The 14,000-nt window shown below is 42.5% G+C and overlaps 1 protein-coding gene across 1 annotated transcript in view; it reads right to left on the bottom strand.

Annotated features, from left to right (window-relative positions):
- Positions 1 to 853: 853 nt before the first annotated feature.
- Positions 854 to 14,000, bottom strand: part of NECAB2 (N-terminal EF-hand calcium binding protein 2) — a 397,380-nt gene continuing 384,233 nt past the window's right edge. The window contains exons 9-13 of the mRNA XM_075325697.1: positions 9,565 to 9,621; positions 7,542 to 7,654; positions 5,262 to 5,339; positions 4,777 to 4,868; positions 854 to 1,694 (exon numbers count right to left, since the gene is read on the bottom strand). Of these exons, the coding sequence (XP_075181812.1) occupies positions 1,672 to 1,694; positions 4,777 to 4,868; positions 5,262 to 5,339; positions 7,542 to 7,654; positions 9,565 to 9,621 (363 nt within the window). The 3' untranslated portion in view covers positions 854 to 1,671. The remainder of the gene's footprint in view (positions 1,695 to 4,776; positions 4,869 to 5,261; positions 5,340 to 7,541; positions 7,655 to 9,564; positions 9,622 to 14,000) is intronic.

The raw sequence follows: 14,000 nt of genomic DNA, 5'->3' as shown, positions 1-14,000 counted from the left end.
CAAACACTACAGGTAAACAACTGCACAGTGTGATAAGAGATGCCTAGCTGAAATCTCTGTTTTAACCCCTAGAGCATGCTGTCTTCAGATAACATGGCAAAAACCTGGTGACAGATTCCCTTTAAATTGCTTGTAGAGATAAATGGTTTGGTGTTTTGGTTTTTTTTTTTAGTATGATTTGCTTTATTTTTGTGAAGAAGACATTTGCCCACTTTTGGTCTTCTCCATAGAAGTATACAGTGGATGCTACATGTGCATGATACATTTTATGCTTGAAATCTGGCTTATAAAAGCCACAAAAATTTATGACTTTTTTGTGACAACCCCGACACTTTGAAAAAGTGGAAACTTGAAACAATATGGTCCCATTTCATCATTTGCCTTTTTTCTTTTAAGCCACTTTTTATTGTGTCTTAAGGTATTAATTGCCATTTTTGGCACCAAATTTTTCAAAATGGGGCACATGATTCATGAATTTGGCATAAAGTAAAAAAACTCTCACATAACTTGATTTATAGACACCAAATGTTGATTTTCTTTTACTGTGTGGATTGGATGGGTTGTTCCCGACATCTGGAAAAAATTAATGTGAATAGCACCTTTTCAAAATATATTTACTTAGAAAATTGTTGCCGTGTTCAATACGTATTTCACACACTGTATGCAAGTATTATAAGAGTATGGCACTCTTCTCCATAAACCATTGACCTGCATATGGTGTGGCCATTGAGTGAACCCATCCATCCAACATTAGGGTTTCTCCCAAATATAAAGCAACAAATCCCCTGATGCTGAGACATCTGAGTATCATTCTCTTTTCCAGTCATTATGAAACAAATGAGGGAATACAAGGTACTGTCAAGACTTTTATTGGGTATGATCTTGGCTTTACATATCCTATCATATAGAATTCCTTTGGAATAACATTTTCTAGCAACTTGCATTGTACTAATAAAACCTATATGGATAGTGATCAGTTATAGAATATCAAACATGACATTGGGAGAGAAATAAAATCTAAATTTATGCATATTAATCATTCCGGGGGAAAAAAAGAACTTCTTTATTTAGTTCCAGCTGCTGTATTAGCTCCAAGTCTAACCATACATCATGGGATGAGTCCAGTGGAACCATAGAAGATCCACAGATGGTACACCTGAACCAAAGAAAAACAATTTTATACAACATTCTATACCAGCAATGTATGGAGCCAATATTTCCAGCTGGCTTCCTTGTTTTTCTGTGTAATATATTCTCTACTCTAAAATTTCTTTTGGAAGGCAAAACTATCTACAACAATGGTAATGCACAAATCCAAGAGGTTTGATAACGCATGCACAAGAGAGATGATCTGTACTACGGACTTAGTTTATTAGCCACCAGATATTCCCTAGGTTCTCTTGCTTCTCAAAGGTCCTTAGGCTAAATATATGTTTTGAGGCATTTCAAAAGTGGGATATCGGTTGCAATAAGGTTTCCCTTTTTGACAAGCAAATACATTCCCCATCATGTGGATTTAAGAGACAGCACTTGGAACAAAAGTCATCAGAAGGAGACACATCTCATCTAGAAGGTTTTCGAAGCCTCCTGGTAAGATGGAAACAGAATGCTCAGAGAGCCAACGATGACACAGCCAGACTCTGGACAACTTCACAAGTGGCACAGCCAATCTCAACCAAGGGTGCACCAGGCAGCTGGAATAAGAAACAAAAGTCATTATGATTGGAGACTTACAATAATTTCCTATTGTACAGCTCGGGGCTACAGAGGACTAGAGGCACATCTCTAGAGGAGGCCCTTAGGCTTAGAATGGATTATAGTGACGGAGTCTTCATTCAACAGTTATATCTGTGTGATACAGCTCCATGTCGTAAGCACTAACTAAATGTCTTCATGGGTAGCTGTCCCCTTTACATTGGCTGCTCATATTCCTAAAGGAGAACAGTTTGTGGCTAGATAATCTTGGTAAGCAAATCTACAGGCCTTAAACTAGATTACAATATCATTTTGACTTTTATTACTGCAAATACTTAAAAAGTAAAAAAGGCAAGTGAAAACTGGTGTAAAATGTGATCTGTGAAATTGGACAAAGGAGGTACCCATTTTCCGCATATCATGTCCTATTCTCAGGAGGAGCGATAATACATATGTCAGTGCTGTGGACTCATTTGTGACTAAATAAAAGTCTATTTGCAGGTCTTAGCCTAACCCCCCTCCCATGCCCAAAATCATAATCTATGTACGGGACATGTTTTCTGGGGGTCCTACCAATAATTTTTAGAGGGGGGTGTAAAAAAATCCCGATTCTTAGGTTCTTCAGAGATGGTTAAGAGCAGTGGTCAAACATGTTCTGGAAATTATGGGTGTCCTAGAGGTGGAATTGCCAGTAATTATACAGTTTTTTGCAAAATAACAGCGGTCTAACATCACTGATGTTTTTAATTACTGTTTTTAGCAGAAAAGATCATACAACATGACAAAAAATCCATGGCAAGTGTAGTCGAGTAATGGGCAACCAACAGAATCAACAGTAATGACTTGCAAGCCTACTACCTGGGTGTAATTGACTCTTTTCATGAAAAGGAGGTTGTTCTAATTTAAAAGCATTGCGGAGCTCAATTAGTGAGGTTATTTATTCTGTGAAGAAGCAGGTGTCAATTATGCCCCTTATTTTACAAAGCGGGGCAGCAAATGTATCTGCTGGTTTTAGCCCTTACTCAGTGAGTAAAATGGGTCGTTCAAGACATTGTGCCGAAGGAAAAAGAACTTTGGTTAAGAAGTTGTTTGGAGACGAAAAACATATAAGGAAGTGCAGAAAATAATTGGCTACTCCGCTAAAAAGATTTCCAATGTTTTAAAGCATCAAACAAAACCAGAAACATATGGTAGGAAGAGAAATACTACCATCAGCATAGATCATAGAATAATAAGAATGGCAAAGAATCCTCCAATGATCAGCTCCAGGGAGACCAAAGAATATCTTTAGTTGCCTATTACTCCTGCAACCCTTAGAAGTTGCCTACATGAAAACAAACTATTTTTATTATTTATTATTATAGCACCATTTATCTCAAGGCGCATTACATGTGAAAAGGGGGTACACATAGTAGGGACAAGTATAATAATCATAAACAAAACAAGGTACAGACTGGTACAGGAGGAGAGAGGACCCTGCCCGCGAGGGCTCACAGTCTACAAGTGATAGGTGAGGATACAGTGGGTGAGGGTAGAGATAGTCTTGCAGCGCTATATCAGACTGAGGGTTACGGCAGGTTGTAGGCTTGTCGAAAGAGGTGGGTCTTCAGGTTTCTTTTGAAGCTTGTCAAGATTGGCAAGAGTCTGATATGTTGTGGCAGAGCATTCCAGAGTATGGGGGAGGCACGGGAGAAATCTTGGATGCGATGGTGGGAAGAGGAGATGAGAGGGGAGTAAAGAAGGAGATCTTGTGAGGATTGAAAGTTATGTGGAGGTAATTATCAGAAGACTAGGTCACAGATGTAAGGAGGAGACAGGTTGTGGATGGCTTTGTAGGTTATGGTTCGGGTTTTGAACTGCAGTCGTTGGGCAATGGGAAGCGATTGGTAGAGAGAAGAGGTCAGGGAGTAGCGGGGTGACAGGTAGATTAGTTGGGCAGTATAATTTAAAATAGATTGTAGGGGTGCAAGACTGTTAGTAGGGAGGCCACAGAGCAGGAGTTTACAATAGTCCAGGCGTGAGATACTAAGGGCATGTACTAGGGTTTTGTAAACTTTTTACAAGAATTCCTCACAAAGTACCATTGCAGAAAAAATGTTTGTTCTTATTGGGTCTAAAGGTAGAAGATAGTTTGTGAGATTACCCATAAATACTTAATTCAGCCACAGTATATGGTGAAGACTGTAAAATATGGAGGTGCAAGCAGAATGGTTTGGTATGTTTCTCATACTTGAGTTGGGTTCATTTATTGCATACCAGGCACCTAGGACCAGTCTGAATATATCAAATACTGGAAGAGGTCAGGTTGCCATTATACCAAAGAAATGCCCTTGAAATTAGTGTTTCAGCAGGACTACAGCCCCAATCACATCAGCAAGCAACAACATCCTAGTTCCAGATCAGCCAGTTTAATGTAATGAAATGGCCAGCCCAATTCTCAGACCTCAATCCAATTGACAATTTGACATAAAAAATGCTGTTTTTAATACAAAACCTAAAAATATAAAAGAACTGTGGAATATAGTCCGGTCAGCTGGGGCTGGAATATCAGTTTGGAGGTATCAGCTGTTAGTTGACTCCATGCCACACCGATGTAAAGCGGTTATCAGAAATAAGTGATACAATATATATTAGTTCAGTGATTTGCAGAAAAGGTAAGTCTGCAAATACATTTCAGTTTACACTGTAAGCATTCGAGTTTGTAAATGAATATGCTGACGCTATTGTTTGAACAGCGTATTATCCATTTTTCCTCACTTTCAGTTTAAAAAATGATATTTTGTTCATGTTTTCATATGATATTGAATGTGCCGCTCCCAGTGCTATTATGAGAATTGAAGTTTTCTCATTTTTTTTTTAAACACATTGCTATTATTTTGAACATAACTGTACAGGTTTCACTAATTCTTTGATATACTTTCCCTTCCAAGCATACTTGTCTGCTTTCTCAGATCATGAAGCTGTTGCAGGAAGAGATCTTTTGCGCATATATTTGCCTATGCGTAGGGAGGTACAACAATGGCATACCTTTGTGGGATGTACCCTTTTTTCTCAAGTGTGATACAAAGTCACGGGAATTACCTGGCACAAACATTGTGGAGATGGATTCTGGTTGGGTCAGTGTATCCACCTTTACATGCTGGAACTTTTTACAGGGTCCACTCTGAAGATGCCTGTATAAAGACAGATGAGTGGAATATATTGACATTGATTGTCTACTACTTTCTACCTAAAATGAATAGAACTGATTGTTGAGCGCTGCAGCTCCATCAAAGGGTTCAAAACACAAACAATCCTATGCGATAGAAAAGTTAGAGACCCCAGTCCTTTCATATTTCCAAGAATTGGAACATCCATGTACACAGACACTATGAATATCAGGTCTCACAAAAGGTTTCCTTGTGAACCGCAACCAATCAGACTTAAATTTTATTGCTCCAGAGACTTATATTAACAGAATGGTAAGACAGGCACTTTTTCTATGAGATATATAGTAGCCTAATATTTCACTAAACCAATTGGCACTTTGTAAGGTTTGCTTGTGGAGGTCACACATCACTACTCACCTCTTCCACTCCTCCTCCGCCTCCCAAAACTCATAGACAATAAAAATATTGGTATCCGGTAGCCGCACAGCAGTTACACTAAGGAAAGCACAAACAAGATGTGATACATTACATTAGTATAGTATTTATTTTGCCAAATGGTTTATGCTTCTACTACTTCATGCAGACCTTTCCTCATGTACTATGTCTCTTTTTTTCCATGAGTACTAGTCATAATGAGAGAATTAGTCAGTGGTATCTGGCTACTAGTCGAGACGTTGGCAAATGTTTTTATTAGCCGGACTGGAGCAATGTCATGTCTGTATCCTGCCACCATGATGACATTATGCCAGCCCAACTAATCAAAAGCCGCACCAGGGATCCTGGAGGGTACGACATTCACGAGCCTCCCTACCAGTGGGCAGAGACTACTGGCCTGACCGATGGACTGGACTCCTGTGAATCAATTTGTCCATCTTTATTGATATATGTACTTTAAAGGGCTTGTTTAGAAATCCCCTTTTAAATTATCTTCTTTGGATAAAACATAGTGGGGCAATAGCTACTGAGAGTCTCTTTAGGACCCAACATTCTCATATTTTACAGGGATGAACCATTATTTGAGTGGGTATTGTGTAATGTTTCATTCTCCATGTAATGATCCTGCAGGATTCACTAACTGATTGCAGCTGATCATGGTGTGGGTCACAGAATAAGGCTCTCAGTGTTTAGTTTAAAAAAAACCCCAAAACTAGGCAATGTTTTGGAGCCTTCTCTTCCTATCTCTACTATTGAGCTGTGAGCTCTGACATACCCTCACTAACCTAAAATCAGGATAAAATAGCTGCCGACTTAGTTTTTATACTGGCTATGATGGACCCTCCTGATAGGTGATGTGAAACTGCAAGGCATTATGAGGAATCCCACACAGTCACACTTGAGGTCAGGTTAGCCTTCTGTTACTGATGAAATCTTCTGCAATATGTAAAAAGGGGATGGGCATTATTTTGGTGGTTTGCACCAATCAAATTACAAATTGTTGAATTTACAGGGACCTGCAAAGTTAATTCAACTTGAAGGGGTTGTTCACTACTCAGCATTAGTGGCCACATTGCTGTAAAACTCCTAAGGCGGGCTTTGCACGTTGCGACATCGGTAACAATGTGTTACCGATGCTGCAGCGATAGTCCCGCCCCCGTCGCACGTGCGATATCTAGTAAAAGCTGCCGTAGCGATTATTATCGCTACGGAAGCTTCACACGCACTTACCTGCCGTGCGACGTCCCTCTGGCCGGCGACCCGCCTCCTTCCTTAGGGGGGCGGCCACAGTGGCGGCCAATTGAAGCGGAGGGGCGGAGATGAGCAGGATGTAAACATCCCGCCCACCTCCTTCCTTCTCATTGCAGCCGGCGGCAGGTAAGGTGAAGTTCCTCGCTCCTGTGGCTTCATACACAGCGATGTGTGCTGCCGCAGGAGCGAGGAACAACATCGTACCTGTCGCTGCACCGGCATTATGGAAATGTCGGAGGCTGCAGCGATGATACGATAACGACGCTTTTGCGCTCGTTCATCGTATCAAAAAGGTTTTACACGTTGCGATATCGACTGCGACGCCGGATGTGCGTCACTTTCGATTTGACCCCATCGACATCGCACGTGCAATGTCGCAACGTGCAAAGCCGCCCTAAGGAATGCTTTTCTCAAACAACATGTGTAGGACATTCTGCCTCTTGAGTGGTGCTATTGCGGTCCGCTCATCCCCATCAAGTGATCCCTGGGGTCCGTGACTTCTGAGATTTGGGGATGTCAGGTCAACATCCAGTTGACCTGACATCACTAAGGCTGGCCCCAGTCTCCATGAGTGACTGAGCTGTGGGCGGAGTTTCACCGCTCATCACAGCCCAGCATCGCTCTCATTTGCGGTGCTCTGCAGAGAAGGAGAGAGTGTGCGACATGCTGGGCAGTGATGAGCGATCAAACTGCCCAAAGCCCAGTCACTCAGGAAGACCAGGGCCGACCTCAGTGATGTCAGGTCAACTAGAAGTTTATGTGACATCACCGGATCTCAAAGGTCACAGAGTCCGGGGATCACTTGATGGGGATGAGCAGACCACAATAGCACCGCTCAAAGCTAGAATGCACAACACAAGGTATTTGAGAAAAGCCTTTTCTATGGGTTTTACAGCAATGTGGCCACTAATGCTGAGCAGTGGACCACACCTTTACACATACACATAGTCCATTATTGCAAAAAACACAACACCAGTCTCTCGCACATCCTAGTATATGGAGAGCACTCACTGGAAGCATTCTCCGTGCCCCGATACATTTTTAAGATATTGCTTCAGAGAGCTGCAAAAATCGCCCACAGACTTCTGGGAAACTTGCATTTCCTGCCGCACCAAGTAAAGATACTAAAGAGAGAAGGTGGATGGTTATTAATGGAGAAGTAGTACAAGGGAACAGTCGTATGCAGATAGATGGAAGTTTAGAGGTTTTTGTCTAAATGTAAAAAAAAGTATTAAAAAAACGTTACAAGATTTTGGCACACTATCTGAAATTACATTAGATTAGATGCAACTTCTGTGATTCCTAACTGAACTATTTTTTTCCTCTTTCTCAATGGTAGGTAAGTGTAGTCAGGGTCATATCGATGTGGAAATCTGTACTATTGTTACTAAAAATAATAATAAAAATATAGTTTAGAAAAAATATCCAAGTTTCTTGGCTATTCTGGACTATGTCTTAAAGGGACTGTGTCATCAGGAAATAACCTATTGTTTAAGTCAGTTTTTTTGTGTTAAATGTATTTCTTTTTTAAATAATTTTCAAAAGCTGTGTTAAATTTTTTTTTGCAATTTTCACACTGGCCACTGGGCCTTTCTTAACTTCATATTGTTCCAGGAAATAACAAATATACATAGTGACAATGGTCAGATACCCAGATTTACATCAATGGTCAGATCCTGACCATATTTTTGTACTAAAGTGTCTAATAAGAGTGTAGAAAGGTCATTTTAATGTGAGGGGGAGAGTGCCTATTATGATTGGTGGATTCTGCCTTATCAGCTCTTTTATCGGTCATTGAAATTCTGTCTCTGCTGATAGCAAGCCTGCTGAAAACTCTTCCTGAAAGAACAGGAAGTATGAGCTTAAAAAAAGCCTAAAGGCCGCTTTACACGCTGCGACATCGCTCAAGCGATCTCATTGGGGTCACGGAATTTGTGACGCACATCCGGTCACTTTAGCGATGTCTTTGCGTGTGACACCAATGAGCAATTTTGAATCGTCGCAAAAACGGTCAAAATCGCTCATTGGTGACATGCCCCCCTATTCTCGAATATCGCTGCTGCTCAGTGTACAATGTTGTTTGTCGCTCTTGTAGCATCACACATCGCTATATGTGACACGGCAGGAACGAGGAACCTCACCTTACCTGTGGCCGGCCGCAATGAGGAAGGAAGAAGGTGGGCGGGATGTTACGTCCCGCTCATCTCCGCCCCTCCGCTTCTATTGGGCGGCGGTTCGGTGACGTCGCTGTGACGCTGAAGGAACTGCCCTCTTAGAAAGGAGGCGGTTCGCCGGTCACAGCGGCGTCGCAGAGCAGGTATGTGCGTGTGATGCTGCCATAGCGATAATGTTCGCTACGGCAGCAATCGCCAAATATCCGCCGTACAATGGAGGCGGGTGCTATCACGCTTGACATCGCTAGCATCGGCTAGCGATGTTGCAGCGTGTAAAGTGGCCTTAAGTGGCCAGTGTGAGAATTGCTGGATTACTATTTTTGTTTGTTTTTTATAATGAAAATTCAAATATATGGAAAATTAGCTGCCATTTCTTTATATACATGTAACACAAAAACCTTATTTAAGCATTAAGTCAGTATCAGATGTGACTCTCAATTTAAGCAATGACATATTAGGCCAATTATAGAAGTGAATTTTATAGCAGCAATTGACCAGCATTCCGGAGGTCACAACTTTAAGATCTTAAGAATATAACACTAACATGTTGAGACTAAAGATATACTCCGGAAGGTAGCAAGCTGCTTAAATGTCTCATGTAATTCCTCGGCAGGGGTAGATAATAGAGCAAGAGCTGCAGGCGGAATATGTCTTAAGAAATGAACTGTGGAACATACAAAACCGCATGTGACATCTTCATCTCACCAAAATGTCACAGCAGACCTAACGCATTTGCAGCCTTGGAGTGAAAATCTGCAAATGATATCAGGACGAGTGTGTAATAATACATTAGCCTTACTGCAAAGGAAATAGGATTAAAGATCCATCAGAACATTGGTAATGTCACATCCTATACTCACCGCTGAGGAAGTGTTCTCATTGTCAGACAGTCTCTGGTGCAAATCAAAGGAGAGTGTCTGAAAAGCAAAAGGCAGAGTAAGGAGACGAGAAAGTATATGGCCTAGGAAAAGCCATTTATACAGCATCTATGGAGATACAGTTTTGGGGAAACAGACAATATTTTCACCAATATCTCTTCAATACATATTTAAAATGATTTATTAGATTGGGTCTATATTCTGCACTGCTGTAGATAATAAGGATCAAAATTTCCTTCATTAAGCATGAAACTGAAGAGCAGTTTCACGCAGCCGTAACACAGCACCATTTCAGCATCTACTTTGGCTACAATGCTTGTGTGGCGCCCCTAAGGCTTCAGTCGCCACAAAGGTACTGCACCTCAGCCAGAGGTGTAGTATTCATCATGGGTAAGAAGGAGGTCAACATCGGTTCACACAACAGCACAAGACCCAGGCTCAGAAACACCTCATCAGACATGGCAAGGGCGTGATTATACCCGAAGCCAGGCTGAAGGGGTGGAGTCTTAGGATTGGGAACACAGTACAAGTGGGAACACAGTGTGAAGTGTTTCAGTTTCAGTCAGAGGAGCAGTAGAGGGGTTAAGACCCATGGCCTGTAACTGCTCAGCACGGGCACCCACTGAAGACCAGAGACCATGGGAGCTAACCTCTCGTGGCCTTGTTCCGCATATAATCCAAAGGTGGAAGGACTTGGCTGCAACACAGGGACTGGTCCCTCGTCTAGGTGAGTATAATCTACGTGCTCAACTAGCAAAACTAGCAGGGGAGGTGACTGCGCGCACCAAAGCTACCACTGCACACGAATTTGCTGGAAGGTGACCCTCAAGGACTAACGGGTTAGAGCTTCACGCCACCCCACAGAGTTCACGGGCACTGATACAGGGTTCAGTGAGCGAAGGGGCAACGCAGGAGGGAGAAGTAAGGGCAGGAGTCTGCCAGGAAAGGGTACACTTTTGAAAGGTGCACCAGACTCGACCTTTGAACTACCCGGGATCTGCTGGATCCCATCACGGTGAATCCCGGCATTCTAATGGTGGATCCTGGCATGTGTGTAACCGGCTACAGTTAGTAAACACCTTGAGACTGCATCCCTGAGTCGCTCCGTTATTCGCCTGTACCCGCCATTATGGAATACTACCACCTCCATCTGCCCTGAGGCCCAGCTCTACTTGTGGAGAGCTACACCATCCTAGCTGCAACACCATCTGCCCCAAAAGTCCCTATCCCGCAGCGCGGCACCTATCTTGCCGCATACCACAGGTGGAGTCACAAATCAATCATCCTCTATAACTTTATTAAACGACACTGCCGGGGTCACGGAACCGGGCCTAGCCACAACGGCGTCACAGCAGCAGAAACAGAACCGCAGCTCGGTAACGAGTCACCCGAGGCCCCGGTGGGTGCGTCACTTGAACTTTAAAAATGTAGAAATTTACAACGTTTTGAGCCTTAAGGGGAATCTGTCAGCAGGTTTTTGCTACATAAGCTGAAAACAACATGTGGTAAGGGTTAAGACAAAAAGTTCAGGCATGCCTTTGTTGTTACTGTCCCATCTTTTATTTGTTATGTTTGTTTGAGCAGCCAGCCCCTTTTCATTGCTGTGACGGGCGGTGACAGTCTTCTGGACTCTGCTACATGATTAAAGCTAAAAATGCACATTGTGTCAGAACGGCTGCAGCCAGTAATCTAAGTTGGATAGTTGGATTCTGGATCTCTGCTTACATTATGCTGCTCTCAGATGAGGTAACAAAAACCTGCTAACAGATTCCCTTTAATAAAGATGTAAATAAGGAGTCTCAATCTAAATTCACACAATTTTTTTGCATATGCAAGAAACAGACCACTTTTCATCTGTGTGCTGGATCCGATTTTCATCAGTTTTTACCATCAATGCATCATAGGTTTTTCACATATGCAAAAATACAAAACAAAAACACTATTGAGATTGAGAGAACTATGAAGACAAGTCCTGCTCTGCTCCGTCCACTGCCTGGACTCATAATTCACGCTCCGTGGTGGATCCTGGCAGCCATCTTTCTTATCTCACTGAGATTTGCTGGTTGCCACTTGCTGGCTAAAGCTGTTGCTAATATTTACTCGGATTTTTTGCTTAGTAATTAATTCTATAGAAAAAGCAATTATTCCGATCTGTACCCTACTCCCTAATGTGATCACTTGCGGACACATGTGATGATCCTGATGAAGGGGAATTGCTCCGAAACGCATTGCTTAAAGTCACATATCATAGATCCAGCATCTATCCACTATGTACAGCAGCATGGCTTTTAATGTCTTCCTCTCATTGGCTAATTGAAGCATCATCGATACGGGGGCTGCAGCAGCTGCATATCCTAGGCGCATTCCAGTGGCTGTGTCTGACACAGTCCGTCCAGGTGAGCAATACCGTACATCAGGTTTCATCTTGTAACTGTCGTGGTGTACTGTTCTTGAGGTTTTTCACAGGCTGGACTCTCGTTTTTCATCTGAGGCCATACACATTAAATGTGTTTTTCTTTTGACAGTTGCAGGGTTAATGTCAGTTCTCCTTGCTAGCAACAAGCTCATTAACCTTGCCCAGGTGTTTTCTCTGAGTACCACTTCCAGTCTGGATAAACTCCCTCTTCTCACAGCAGAGGGTGCCGGTTATTCAGATCATTCTGGAGTTAGGCCTGGAGCTGAGAGGATATGTCTGTCGCTGCTGCTGTCTGCCATTTGGGTGTGTTGTAGCAGCCTGTTTTGTTACATTCTCCTTTCCTTAGTTACCTCTCCCTGTACACCGTTTGTAGTTCCCTGGTGTTGGTCTTAGGTGTGGGTGAGTGTTTGTTGCTACCCTTCTCTTTGTTGGTCGGGTTGTTTTCTTCTGTTCTTGCCCTTCTTCCCGGGTGGTGGGTTGTAGAGGGGGGGTCTTACCATCAGGGACAAGGACAGGAGACAGGGAGACATTAGGGGCCCAGACCTTGCTACCTTTAAGTCTACCTCTGGGTTGAGGGAAAGCTTAGGGTACGCTTAGTCTGAGGGCTAGCATAGGGGCTCCCCGCCAGTCTACCCCCCCTTTTCTGTCACCCTGTGACAGTAATACAGGTCAGACCCTCTTTGTGCTCGTTCCTCTCCTATCTTGTAAAAAAAAATCAGACATGTGAACAGCGCCATAGATAACGGGTGCATGATCGATCAGTAAAGAACATGGAGAGAACATGGATGGAATATAAAGATTTCTGAATGAGGCCTAAAAAGAACATTTCTGATGTTGGCTAATGACTTCAATGAAATATGTCAGCAGAGATGAATGAATGACTTTCACTATCATCTAAGCATATATGCTACATATAAATGTTCTTCTCCAAATTATTCTATTCTTATAATGGAAATCTATTAATTTACATAACAGTAGCCCCACATCATAGGAAGGAGATACAGCCAAATGAGAATCTTCTCTCATTGGTAAAGCTGATCGTCAATCCCCATGTAGTTCAGCCAAGTAGAAACCTACACACCCTCCCGTCATGTCTGAGTTTGTGAGAGGTAAAGTTAACTCTTAACAATGTCATTTCAGTCTGACGCCTTGGTTATTATGAAGCCACAGTCCTATATCTTACAGAGAATATCTTAAACTACATTTCATCTGCCTCTTTAAAAGGAGCCACTTTAATATATGATTTTTCTTGGTCTTCATGATGTCTCAGGCAACCAGGAATGAAGGACATTTACAATCTTCTGCAATTGGAAGGAGAGGTGAAAGAGGCAAAGAAAGGATCATAGAGAAAGGTAAGAAAAGTTAAAAGTAGAGGACAGGATTTAAGAAAAACAGAAAATAGAAGCAGCACAAATGCTCTGCGACAAGATTCCTACAGCTCTAATTAGACATGAAGCATTGGATTCTGTGCCCCTGCTTAGCTGAGAGGCCACCTGGACGCGCCTTCTGCTCCACAGATCAAGGGTCGCCATTTAATGCGAGCCTCAGCCAAGACTTCACATCTCAATTCCCATCTTCTGGCATCAAATATCTTATCTACTAACAATCAACCACGCACACGGCTGGTTTAAAGAGTAACTGCATAAGAAACATATTTCCAGAAGTAGACTGTGGGGAGAAGACCCTCACACCCCACTGCCCAGTGTGGCATCATGGCTTGTGATTATAATAATTTCTTTATTGGCACAAACAGGGAAAGGGACAACTCAAAAGGGAAGCATTAGAAAATTGGACATTACTATATGGAGGAATGGAGGGGGTATTATTATGGTGCAGAGGCACACAGTAATGACTATCACTTTGTGGAGGCACAACAGCCATTAATATCATGAAGGGGCCCAAGGGTTGCTGATTGCACTTAGTGTGTGGATAACTATTACCATAGCATGTAGACAAGATAAACAAGGGGCACTACTACCATATCTAAGCACATGGGGCACTA

Source organism: Anomaloglossus baeobatrachus, chromosome 10 (genome assembly GCF_048569485.1).
Source record: "Anomaloglossus baeobatrachus isolate aAnoBae1 chromosome 10, aAnoBae1.hap1, whole genome shotgun sequence".
Taxonomy (NCBI): Eukaryota; Metazoa; Chordata; class Amphibia; order Anura; family Aromobatidae; genus Anomaloglossus; species Anomaloglossus baeobatrachus.
The sequence above is the reverse complement of the archived record's forward strand: the minus strand, read 5'-3'. Positions and strand labels throughout refer to the sequence as shown.